The sequence below is a fragment of the Phalangium opilio genome, unplaced genomic scaffold, assembly GCF_054372755.1.
Source record: "Phalangium opilio isolate 3A_F unplaced genomic scaffold, DU_Popi_V2 ptg000040l_1, whole genome shotgun sequence".
Lineage (NCBI taxonomy): Eukaryota > Metazoa > Arthropoda > Arachnida > Opiliones > Phalangiidae > Phalangium > Phalangium opilio.
The window spans coordinates 351542-365323 of NW_028324164.1; the positions used below are offsets into that span (position 1 = coordinate 351542).

Genomic DNA, 13782 nt, shown 5'->3' on the forward strand with positions numbered 1-13782 from the left:
GCTTCAGACAGGGCAACAATGTATGCTTCCTGAATGGCATTTGCTGGTGGTTCGGCACTGGATATCTCCTTAATATGTCTGTTCTTGCAAACCTTAGCATAATGGACTTTGTAATTACATTTGCGACACGTTGCAAAACGGGCAGGGCATTCTTCAACTCGATGTTGATTTTCAGAACCACATTTTTGACAGCCACGTCTTGAATTGGCAGATTTATTATTCTGGGCGTGTGGCCGCGGACGATATGGAGTTTGAGGCGGGGAAACTGGGTTGGCAAATTTGTTTGATGCTTGACGTGATTATCGAGGCTTGCCACTGAGCTTATCTACGTTGGCATGTGGTTTCGTGTCTACTTGTAGTTCATTTGATTGGCGTTTAACTTCTTCACTTTGGCGAACGGCTATGATGGCTTTTTCCAAGGTCAGTTTGTGGTCTGTTTGTAATCTTTCAGACAAGGCTTTGTCGCGAATTCCTACGACGATGCGGTCGCGAATCATTTCTTCTTTAGCATTTTGAAGCTTGTCGAAGTCGCAATGCTCTGACAACTGGTACAGTGAAGTGATGAAATCATCAATAGGTTCACCCTCCTTTTGAGAACGAGAGAAGAAACGGGCACGAAGGTATGGGACGTTCTTTTCGAGAACGAAATGTCCTTCAAATCTGGCCACAACGGTGGCGTAAACCTTGGAATCAGCCGCTGACATGTTAAATGACAGAAATATGTCTTCGGCCTGATCCCCCATCATATAAATTAGAGCACTGATTTGTTCTTCCTCCGAATTTTTACTGAGGCCGGACGCGGTGCGAAAACGTTCGAAACGCCGGATCCACCGAGGCCATTCACACGGTGTAGAAAAAGAAAATGGTTCCGGAGAACTAACTTGAAATGTTGGGGCCGGGGTAGCCGGTACGGATGGTTGAGCCAATGCCGACTCAATTGGTTGAGCCATGTTGTGGAAAGATGACGCAACAACGGTAAACAATGGGAACTTAAGCCTTGTCCAGTTCGGAACGAGTACGACGCTAGAAACGGAGGCGGCTAATAAAGACAACGCGAACACTGGGCAAACTAATGCGGAAACGGGGAGCACACTTCTGATACCATGTTATATTTTGATGTCAACAAAATATATTTAAGTTAATGAGGAAAATTATTAAGTTTTATTGAGAAGGCGACGACAGTGACTTTTACATTTACATGTCTAGCTCGTACTGGAGACTAGAGACTACTCCGCACATATAGTTCTATATAACAAAGATTGTTGAATATGAAGTAGGCTGTGGCGCTAGGCGCGATATTTAAACAATAATAAGACTATATTACAACATAAAGGTTCCGTTTTTAACGCAAATATTGTCAAAAATTTACCGCAATTGATGTTCTATTGTCGAATTACACTTGAGCTTATCACAAATGTTAGCCTGAATAACGTTTCTTTAAACTTTTTCTACCGAAATTACTGAGAAGACGAGTAGAGAAAAAACAGTAAATGTAAAATTATTCATGAGAAATAAACTCACACTTTTACACAAAACATGTAACGGGTGCTTCTGAAAAGTCTGACATAAATCGAAGGGTTTGTTCTTTGGGTCCTACCAGAAGAATATAATACTTCTCTTCGAGAGAAGTGTACCACAAAGCTGGGTGATTGTAACGTCACGCTTCCCAACATCGGAACACTTAGAGCAAGGTTACTAAACCGAATCACATACACGATAAATAGTTCCCCCATCATTACTCTATTAGCGTTTAAATATTTGGCAAGACGCGCTTGTGCATTTTGTCCCACGTCAAGACGAGGTTTGTGGGATGATTGCTGGGGATTTAGTGCCAAACAATTATAGAATTCACCTTACGGTGCGATGCCCATTTGTAGTTTGATGAGCGGGAAAGCAAACTAAAAGGGGGAGCCTGGGAAGAATGACGTTACATAACTAAAGCATTAAGAGGATACAGAGTGTCATCCTTCTTCTATTATCCCCTTCTGGTCCTACTGAGTTAAAAATGGCAATGAACGAGACGCGAGGGGTCGGTCATTCCCTAAATCCAACTTGAGAAAAACGAAATCAGAAGTTGATGACTTCTTATCCTGGGAAGTATTGGACTCTAACCATATCCGGAACCATCTCTGTTAGCCAACTTCTTATTAGGTCCGATCATCGCGCCACCAACGGCGCTTCCCTCATTTTGAGCTGGCAGGCTGATTTGCGCGCCAGCAGCGGGCAAGTAACGAAACTTTAAGGCGTGTCCTGTGGTTTGAGGTAACGAATCAGAAATGGTGACAAGAACAGCTGTTAATAGAGTTTGCAAGAAATTCCGGTCAAACTAGTGTGGGGTCCTAGGCCCACGGATTGTAATGGATTTTCAAAGAGTTCTAGACAGACAGCTTTTCAACGATTGGCGCTGAAGAAGTTTTGAACACGCCCACAGTTTGAGTGCCACAGCCTCTCGGCGTGGGATTTTTTTCAGTAGATTAGATAGTTTTCCTAGTGGGGAGGAAACTTTCGACCCTCTTTTACGATTGCCATAGGCAATTTTGACTAGCAGGGATGGATACTATATAAAGCCTTAATGTCCAATACTTCCCAGGATAAGAAGTCATTAACTTCTGACGAAATCAATAACAAAATGTAAAGTCCGGCGAAATCAATGGAAAAATCTAAAAATCCAACGAGATTCATCGGATTTTATCAAATTTTGAAATCAAACAAAATTCGACGAGATCAAACGAAATTTATATTTCAACAAGATAATTCGAGTATCAACAAGTCACGTGCAACCATGGCGTATATGAATGAGAATCACCCGGAAATAGATCTAATGAACTGGCCAAGAAATTCACCCGACTTATCTCCAATCGAAAACGTCTGGGCGATTATGAAAAGGATTGTATCCCAGAACAATATAATTCCCAATGATAAGGACGAACTTTTCACCATCATCCAGGCCGCATGGGAAGAGGTTGGTGAGCGGCCCGATTATATAAACAATCTGTTTTCATCAATGCCGCAGAGAATGCAACAGGTTGTAAATGCCAACGGTAAGATGATCAAATATTAATCGCATAATGAAATTAAAAATGAAAACGCATAAATGTATTTATCCTAACCATGTTCATAATTAAGAATAAATGTTCGATAGTAATTAGCAAAGTGTCTTTATTCTTTATTTAACTTGTTATGTTGGTTGGGTAGTTCTCAATAAAATATATACACACTCTACATTGCGTCCTTACTTAACCTTTAAGGATTTAATACTTCGTGCAGCTCAGCAGATTCCATTGATTCTCAAAAAGACCATAATTTGCCATCGGATACACTGCTAAGACTAGTGGAACTTTAGTATAATGCTAATTTCGCATTGTAAATAAAGTGTTTCTTGAGAAAGGTTCGTCATCTTCGTTATGGCGAATCCCAATTAGTTGAATACAATGAACACAACCACTTCCTCAAATGTAGGCACCACTTTGTGACCCATGCTATGCTTTGAATGTGGGTATTCTCCTTTTCAGTGAACCTGTATTTCCTCCACCAAGCGGTTTTCAATGGGTGACATATTGAGGGAATTGGTTGGCCATTGAATTTCTAGATGGTTCTCTCCGAAATGCGCCGTTTTCAACCAAACGTTCGTGCAGACTTATGTTGAAACTGACATCAAGAATCGCCCACTAATCTAGATAGAAATCATTCTCCACCCCCTGGCATTTGCGAACCATAGTGGAACAGAATGTCGCACCCGTGGCCATATCTTCACCGGAGGAAAATTTGAAGTTTCATTCCACAATTGTTGATTATATATTTGTGCAACATTAAAGGGGATCTCTATCCATAAAAATATGGCTCAAGGCATTGATTCCGTGGGGGACGTGTATTCAGAAAATTGCAATTAACATCACTCTCCCTTTACTGGAATGTCATTCGGTAATTCGGACGAGCTATGCTCAACTGTTCACCTTCTCTTTAAAATCATCCCAATCATTCAAAACCCCCTATTTAGCAGTTGGAAATGGAAAGTGGAGAGTGAAAAAAAAAACGCTTAGTAAAAAATTTATTGAAACAACAATATAAGATACGTTTTTTATACCCATTGTATCAGATCAATAATTTGCGGCTTATGATTGAAACAAGACGTCGCGAGAGAGAAAGTTTTTAATTGCGGCGACTGTACTAAAAAAACACATCAGGCTTTGGTATATATACATTTTAATGCCGAAATAGCTACTTCTTGCCTCAGATCTTACAAAAGTTTCCTAAATTGATCTACGAACGGGAATGTAAGGGTTGAGTTTTTCATACGTAATTTACGATGAAGTCTCTTGACAATTTGTAGAAGATGAAGATACAAAGTTTTTGGTGAATTATTAATACCCCTCTTCCACGAAGGGATTTTCAGCCTTTTCCGTCTTTTTAGGCAGAATTTGGGTTTTGGCGCCGAAATCAGTGGCACCAACGTCATTTATATGAACACTAAAAAGACTGCATATTGGTCCCACGTGTTTTAGAAAGAAATTTCTTTAAATGGTTTTGTTACACTAGTCCAGTTGTGATGAGATTCGAGGACTCAATTTAGGTTGTTTTAACCTTCAGTTTCGCTTTGAATCGGTTCAGAACTGGTTTGCCCAACTAGTTATAAAACCCTTTTCATTACCGATTTCAACAGCCTCGGTTCACACTTAACGAAGCTTTGCTAGGTCTCAATTTAGTGTTGCCTGCTAAGACCAGCGAAAATATCCATAAGACTTATCTCATCCCAGCTAAAATAACTCTGAAATATAGTCTCATCCCAGGTGAAATATCCCTGAGAAGTAAAAACTGACCTCCAAACCCTTTTTACGTTGTTTTGCGAAGTTGTTTCAAGAAACCGCGTTTGTAATTAGTTTCTAGAGTATCAGTTTTGTTCACTTATTATAAATATGAGCGTTTTGAATCGCTTCGAACCAGTTTCCCATGTATGTGTGAACATGGCTTTAGTCAATAAACTACCATAATTTCTGATACAATAAGGGAGAAGAGACTTGCGAGGGAGTGTTAAAGTGAATAGGCGCGTTCGTTCGCTACGTGGCTAAAATCGTCTCTCTCTGGCGCTGACTCGGGGCCTCATCGCGGTGTCCGTGCGCATGCGTCAAATTTAAAAACCGGCTTTGAACTAGCAGGGGAAGGTCGTGTTTAAATTTCTGCCATGGTTAACTATAAGAAGTGTTGTTTTTTAATTGTTCAAGTAACCTTAAGTATTTAACAATACCCGGCATGGTAAATATCGTTTTCAAACCATTTCCCAAACCAAAAACAAAGCTTGAAATTTATTGAAAGTGAATAGAAGCTAGTGGAAATCGGTTTTCCACAAGCTAATATCCATCTTTTACATTTTTCTATCTGGGTTTTTGCCTTTGGAAACGCGTGGAAGGATACTCCTTTCATATCTTTTTAAGCGAATACCTTGAATCATTCCTACAACCGTTACAAAAATAATTTGGCATTTTTATTAAGCCTCGGTTTCCTCCCAACAGACGTTGATTGTTGGTTGAACAGAGTGAGTGGGGCAGCATTCGATGGAAGCGGAAGCTGGCGGCAGGGAGAATTTTTAAATTCTCTCTGCTGGCGTTAGTAAACGACGTCACTCGCGCCTGCGCGTTAGCTAAAGTTGTGGAACGGAGATAAAAATTCCTACCCCCACTTTCTTTCCCATTTGCCACTGTATGACGGTTTTTTTAGCATTAGATCAACACTCCCTCTAACGTTCCCTACTCCCTGATACAATACTGTTAAATTGAAAAAAACGTAATACCTGATAAAGTTTAACAAGTTAGGAAACCAAAATAAACCTCTCCGAGTCGAGACGAATTTACTTTCGAATCACAGGTCCACCAGCCAATGAGTAAAACCGGAAATACATAGTTCAAATTGGCTAGGTCATTTGTAAAGGTTAAAGCGTTTCATAATTTCCTGCGTATCCTCAATATTTCTAATGAGGACCTAATATCTATCACTTAAATACATGTATTTAACTTTCGGCTCACTCTGAGCCGTTAAGACCTCCTACATGAGGACACGAAACCAGGTCAATTCTGGTTACAATCTAGGGTATCTTAACTCATAGACCCAATCGTTTCAACACTTATGGAAAGATGAAGTATTAACATCCATATTATTCAACGAAGCTAAAAGTTACGTTTACGCTATATATATATATATATGTAGTAAAGCTGAATTAAAAAGTAAACACCAAATTTGAAATGTTAATTTCAAAAGATGTTCTTGGAATATTGAGATGAAACAGAGCTTTATAGCTACAAAACTACTAAAAGAATCGTAATGCCGAAAACAATTTCCATTTAATATTCTGCAAAAAGAAAATGTTATCGTTTTGTAAGAGATCTTTTCATCCTACTCGCTTTATATTAACTTTGATATACGTGTAGTGTTTCTATTCAGATGCAATCTTCATTACTCGTTCTATATAAACTCTCACTTGTGTCATTACATAGAAATAAGTTTATCTTAAATAATTAATTAAATATAAATGATATTAATTATTTTAATCGCCAGTAAATAACTTTAAAAATAGTTAAATCGTTTAAAATGAAGTTGTTCCTATTATCTTTCGAAACTTTGCTAATATTGACATTTAAAGTGAAGGGTACCCCTCTTGCCCGCTTTTTTAAAATTTTGGGGTATATGTACCATTCGTTTCCATTATAATAATAGATAAAAACGCATTCGCGTGAACCGATGGTGGAAGGCCTGCCATTGGGAGGCTAGACGTTTCTCGTAACCCTAGCCGCTCGCCGCGTACATCTTAAGCCTAACGACGATGATGGAGTAGAAGCCAATGTAACAGATTGGTGTGTATGTGGTATAGACGAAATACCAGTAGATGGTGGTGTTTGAAGCCAATGTTGCAGATTGGTGTCTATGTGGTATAGACGAAAGACAAGTAGATGGTGGTGTTAGAAGCCAATAAGAACAGATTGGTGTGTATGTGGTGTAGACGAAAGACTAGTGCATGTTGTTGTTGTTAGAAGCCAATAAATACTGAGGGTGTTGAGTGAAAGAATTGGCGGTTAGTCAGCAAATGAAGGTGTAACGACTAGTTAATGATTGGCGTTAAATAAGATAGATGAAGCAATGAAGTAAAGTTTTCGGAATTTCTGTGTACTGCGAACGCGGTCCGGAAATTGCGAACACGTTTGCTCCGATATGCAAACTGCGAACGCGGTCACGTGGGGTGTGACAGACAGACAGACACGTCCAGTGTAATACCTCTCCGTGACGTCATCGTCACTCGGAGAGGTAAAAATTTGCATTACTAATGATTTAATTGAAAATATTTCAATAACAGTAAATAAAACAAGTTGGGAAAACCAAAATATTACCTCTCCGTGTCGAGAAGATTATATAAACTTAAGTATCCAATGAAAACGTCGACCTTTTTGCCCTCATCCTTTCCCGCGCTTTGCGCTTCCGCATTTCATCCTTACTCTCAACATTATCTTCCTCCATTTTACATACAAAAATCAAATACTCACAAAAAGAAGTGGCAAAAACCTGCTGGCTCTTTACAACCACTTAATTTGACTTAATATCCAATTTCCAACAACAATAATATACCGGTAGTTTAATTGACAACCTACTAGCATCGAAATTCTCATTAAGAATGGCTCCCGCGGATAAAAAAGGCCAATTTTCAACTAGGTGGGCGTTATCTCATTAGATTTGAAAAATATCATTTGTCTTTTTTACCAATGCCTAACCGTTTGGATTTTTTAAAGCAATCTTAGCATCAAAAAATAAATGTTTTATATTCTTATTAAGAATAAAACAAGAGGATAAAAAAGGTCTGTCCTCTCGCATTTTTTAAGCTTTTATCACGATTACTCTATACAACAGTAACAAGGAGTATAAACCCATTAGTGGAAGCAGTATTTTTTTCGAAACAATTTCGCTTATGTTTATCCTCTCTAGACTTCGCTAAAAACGTATTACTCCTACGTAAAATATTAATAGACAGGCAAGGATTGATACCATTAAAGAAGGAGCGCAATATTATCCATATTTTCATTTCATATACAGAGAAAAGAAATTATTATGTTTCTGAGAGGAGCTTCCCATTTTTGTTGTTGTTTTGAAAAATATATCGCAATGCACGGGCCTTGATAGATAAAGGAGGCAATGAATGAAATATATCACAATGCACGCGCCTTGATAGATATAGGAGGCAATGAATGAAATATATACAATGCACGGGCATTGAAAGATATAGGAGGCAATGAAGGAAATATATCGCATGCACGGGCCTTGGTAGATATAGGAGGCAATGATAATCTCTCTCTTTGCACGAGAGGTTTATCTTTAATAATTAAATAAATAAATAAATATAATTATTTTTAATTATTTTAATCTTCAATAATTAACATTAATAATAGTTAAATCGTTTAAAATAAAGTTATACCTATTATCATCTCAAACTTTGCTAATATTGACGTTTAAAGTGAAGGGTACCCCTCTTGCCCGCTTTCTTGAGATTTTGGGGTATATATACGATTCTTTTCCATTATAATAGAAAGGAAAAAGCGCAATTGCGAAAACCTTTGGTGGCGATCCCACCTTAGGGAGGCTAGACGTTTCTCGTAACCCTAGCTGATCGCCGCGTATATCCTAAAACCAAACGATGATAATGGAGTAGAAGCCAATGATACAGATTGGTGTCTATGTGGAATAGACGGAAGACCAGTGGATGGTGGTGTTAGAAGCCAATGATACAGATTGGTGTCTATGTGGAGTAGACGGAAGACCAGTGGATGGTGGTGTTTAGGAGCCAGTATGTACAGACTGGTGTCCAAGTGGGATGGACAAAGACCAGCAGAAGATGGTGGTGATTAGAAGCCAGTATGTACAGACTGGTGTCCAAGTGGAATGGACGAAGACCAGAAGATGGTGGGGTGATTAGAAGCCAGTAAGTACAGACTGGTGTTCGTGTGGGATGGACAAAGACCAGAAGATGGTGGTGTGAGTACTCAAGTAGAGGAGCCATTTCCGTGACTGTGAAAGCAGTTCGGAAATGGCGAACACGTTTGCTCCGATACGCAAACTGCGAACGCGGTCACGTGGGTGTAACAACGGACAGACAGACACACAGACAGACACACAGACACACACACAGACACGGCCGTTACAGAACCTCTCCTGGACTACGTCACACGGAGAGGTAATAGGCACACAGCTCAGCGTAACTAAGATAATTTATGGTAGAAATATCTGCAGCTGGCGACTATCACTTGCTACATAGATGGTGCGGCGTGCAACGCAGTGTCTAAAGCGAAACGGAACGCCATAACGGTGTCGTTTTGATTAAGAGGTCGCCAGACAATTTAAATAACAAAATTTAAAAAAAAAACTGATTTCGAAAGAAGAACAAAGTTTTCTTTTCTATATTGCACTAGTAGCAAGGCACCCGGCGTTGACCTTCAGCTCGATGGTTTTTTCATTACTTTTCGGCGTGACGATGATGTGACGGAGAGGTATAACATTGAACGTGTCTGCGTGTGTGTCTGTCACCGCGTTCGCACTTGGCAAATCGGAGCAAACGTGTTCGCATTTCACAGAAAGTAATATTGGCTTCTACTCCATTATCATCGTTAGGGTTGAGATGTACTCGGCGATCTCTCGAATCGGAGAAGTTTATTTTGGTTTCCCAACTTGTTATTTTTTGAAAGATGATGGAAAATCGAACCCCAAATGCCAGAAGGTTCGTCTATTGGATAAAGGTAGCCAATTTAATAACTATTAAAGAAATCTGTTGAAATGTACGACAATTAATCCTTGAAGAATGTTTTGTTACATTTCCAGCCGCAATTTTTCAAGATGACTGCGGATTGAAAAAATCTCTCTTTTTGCGTAACTACTACTCAAGAGTAACGTCCCTGCAAAATTTTAGGTATAGTGGTTTGTACTGGGTGTTGATTATCAGGTAGTCAGTCAGTCAGTCAGTCAGTCAGCACTTTGACTTATATTTAGATACAGATTAAAATAAAATGTATTTATCCAAAATTTAATAATAAACCCTTCTCATTGAAAGTAGTACCGGATAAGATACTCAAGGCATTAAAGTAGCGCTTTCAATTGTATTTTTCCTAACAATACCGGTGCCAAACTGAATGAAAGCATATTTACACCTTTCAAAAGCTAAGAAGACGACTAAAAAAATCTAAATCCATTTTAAAAAATTGAAGGCAAAGAAGTTATCATGGAAAGAAGCGAGTGAGGCGAGGCTGGAGCGTTGAAATAAAAAGCTGCGAAAATTTCCAAAGTGTTTCTTGAATTTCATCTCGCAAAGTGGACTGAAAAGTTTTTTGGGTGAAATGAGGTGGTTGCTGTGTAAGAAAGAAGCTCTGTGTATGTCTGTGTTGGCCCCGAGAATGGGGTGATAGCTTTAGTTAAGCGAGGTACACAAAAAACACCTTAACAGAGGCCGATTAACTGAGGTAAACACTTTAAAGAATATCTTGGTATCGTTAGTAGAACTTCACTTAGTACACGGTTTAAAAAAGTCTTATATAATTGTTTACTTTTAAGCCTTTTGTGTACGAAGAATGTCACAAAAGCTGCAGTGTCTTTTAAGACAATTATTCAAATCGTAGATTGTTTTCTCATTTTAACTTATTTGGAAGGGACTTTCTAATTTAGCAAGATTATTTCTAACTTAGTCAAAGGTTTAAATTCATACATAATGAAGTATTTAGTAACCATGGTTGGACAAGTTTTTAAAATTTAATGAAGGTGGTTTAATATAGGATAGGAAATTTATTAAATCAATTCACAACGCAACAATTCGACTTAGTTGATCATTTCTGTGAATTTGTATAAGATTTCCAAAATTATATCCAAAATGCAACTTTTGGTGAGAGATAATGCTACCCGTAAAAGCACCCTACTATAACCATATTATTTAACAACTTTTCATGGTAAAATTACGTAAAATTCCTCGAAAATGTCCTCAGTTCTAATAAAGTTACTCCCATTTAATCCGATCTAAATTTGAGAATGTTTCCTTCGTCTGAAAGACTTCTGTATCTTAGTGTATCTTCATCAATTCCTAGTTTAAGCTCTGTTCAGTCACAGTCTTCGAAAAGCGATGCGGATTTCGAGGGGGTTGACGGACTTTTTTTTCGTTCTTTTGTTTTAAACGCTTTTGGAGGCATTCGGGCGAGCTTAAAGTTTTTAAAGCCTTCTTTTCCAAAAGGGGAAGGGGGGTGAGATAGTGAAAAATGTGTCATCGGGGATTGGGCCGTTCTAGAAGAGGAAGAAGAAGAATTTCTATTATTGTTTTATCGTGAAAACGACATTATGGTCAGCAGGTTTTCCAATCCAATAAGACTACTATTCTTGTACGATTGTTTAGTGGAAAGTAATGTAGGTTAGATTTTAAGGACCATTCACACGTCAGCTAGCATAATTAGAATGTTCACGTGTGTCACGTAAAAGATTCGCGAAGTTAGTTGGATAATTTCGGTTTCATCGGGCACTTTATCACTTCGAAATTCGTGGCATACACCCGGAATGGTATACTCCTATTGGATAGAATCCCGTTGGACCGAATTCAGATTTCTATAATTGTAGCCAAATTTAAAACAATTTATAGCCCAAGGAGCAATTTTCTGCTGAATGGGAATATTTATATGAAAGAGCTTTCGACTGAATGGAATGGGTTTACACATAAAATCATAGCGTTTTCCTTGAGTTGCCGAGCTCCAGTAGCGCAATGGATTAAGTGATTTGGATGATCGAAGAAGTTAAGCAGCATCGAGCGCCGTCAGTACTTGGGAGGGAGATCTCTTACGTTAGGTAAGGTTAGGTTACGTTAGGTAGGGTTAGGTTAGGGTTAGACAATTTCAAAAATGAAAGTTATTTACTGAAATTTATTGAAGAATGTTATTGGTGAACATACATATTATTTTCTGCAATATCAAGAAGTTTAATAAGAATATCAATTTTATTGTCCGGTTAGGTTAGGCTAGGGTAGGTTAGGTTGGGTTAGATTAGGTTAGGTTAGGTTAGGTTAGGTTAGGTTAAGTTAGGTTAGGTTAGGTTAGGTTAGACAATTTCCAACAATGAGAATTAACTACTAAAATTTATTGAAGAATGTTATTGGTGAACATAAATATTATTTGCTGCATATCAAGAAGTTTAATTAGAAAATCAATTGAAAAATAGGAATGAATGGAAAATTCATGATTGGAAAACCGCCCAAATTGCGGTATTCGGTCGAACAAGACATTAAATCCAATGGGATTCGACCCAATGGTAGACAATCCCAGGAATCCATGTGATTTTAGAAGCTGGAATGGAGAACTGTTAATTTTTACTTCAGTCCGACTCATAACGCAGTATAGAAAATTTTAAATTATCTTATTGGCTCACTTAAACTAAGTTTTGATTTCGCTGCTGACGAAGACGGCGAAAAATACGTAATTCCTTTTTACCTCTGTCACTATTACCCGCCTCTTCTTTCATGCCCCGCCCCCCGGTCACGGAGAAGTGGGTTTGGGACTTTGACTCGTGCCCAAATTACTCTGATCTCCATTCCTGCTTCTAAAATTACATCTACGGACTTGTCAGAAACAACATGTATTTATATTGAATCCAAATTTCTATGAGGTGTATCGTCATAAAGTGGTATTTATAAAGTTATACTATTACATGTAGCTATTAATATTACATTATCATAATCTAATGAAAATGTCTCGGCATTTCAAAGTTTGATGGATTTCACAGCTTCTTGAAGCCAATATAATCGATTTAAACTAAAACATAACCTTTTTTAAAGTAAACAAGAAAGCATTATTGATTTCTCCTTTGACAAGAAAAAATTGTTTGTAGATATAAGTCGGCGTACTATTTATCATGCATTTCCATTTCAGATAAGTTTGGTTTAGAAATTGCTATCGTTAAATCTAAAATAGGGTACGGACAAAAAATAATATATATTCAACTTTTTTTTCATCGCTTAATCGTCGCTGTACTATTCAAAGTAGACACCCTAAATTTTCGAAATTGAACAAATATGCTTTGCATTTGTAATAGTTTGGACTAGCTCTTAGGAAAATTGAAACTCTAGAAGTCGGAAAGAATAAAATAAATATGAAAACAAATCTTTCCGTACGATTGATAACCTCTAAGAAACGCGTATTCCTTTTCCTAAAAATGCTATTTATTATAACTTCTCCTAGACACGGAAATAGAGGATTGGCGGGGCTCCGTTAGAAAAGGTTTTTCCTGTATAAAAACGAAAAATAAAAAATCATCCTTATGTAATTCTCTTTAATCTGTCTTTACGGAACATACCCTTCCCATATACTGACCTTGGACGGAAAACTCTGTAACTCGTGTTCCGATAATTACCTCTCCGAGTGACGTATGTCACGGAGAGGTTCTAATTTCGACGTGTCTGTGTGTGTGTGTGTGTGTGTGTGTGTCTGTCTGTTGTTACACCCACGTGACCGCGTTCGCAGTTTGCAAATCGGAGCAAACGTGTTCTCAATTTCCGGAAATTTCGAAAATTGTATTACACTTACAGGCTATTACTCCATTGCCTGTCTAACATCACCAGCCTCTGGTCTTTGTCCATCCCACATGGACACCAGTCTGTACACACTGGCTTCTAATCACAATCATCTGCTGCTCTTTGTCCATCCCACATGGACACCAGTCTGTACACACTGGCTTCTAATCCCCACCCTCTTGTGGTCTTTGTCCATCCCACATGGACACCAGTCTGTCCACACT

The 13782-nt window shown here is 38.3% G+C and overlaps 1 protein-coding gene across 1 annotated transcript; it reads right to left on the reverse strand.

Moving 5' to 3' along the window:
- Positions 1–284: 284 nt before the first annotated feature.
- LOC149679842 (uncharacterized) lies at positions 285–1239 on the reverse strand. The gene is made up of 2 exons (XM_089834715.1): positions 1214–1239; positions 285–1095 (listed from the first exon to the last, which is right to left on the reverse strand). The coding sequence occupies exons 1-2, from the start codon at positions 1237–1239 to the stop codon at positions 300–302; spliced, it is 822 nt and encodes a 273-aa protein (XP_089690841.1). The 3' UTR covers positions 285–299.
- Between the last annotated feature and the right edge of the window lie 12543 nt (positions 1240–13782).

Coding starts and splice junctions, on each gene's coding strand:
- LOC149679842 (XM_089834715.1), bottom strand. CDS start 1,239: ATGTGCGGAGTAGTCTCTAGTCTCCA. Junction 1,096..1,213: donor GGAGTAGTCTCTAGTCTCCA/GTACGAGCTAGA, acceptor ACATGGTATCAG/AAGTGTGCTCCCCGTTTCCG.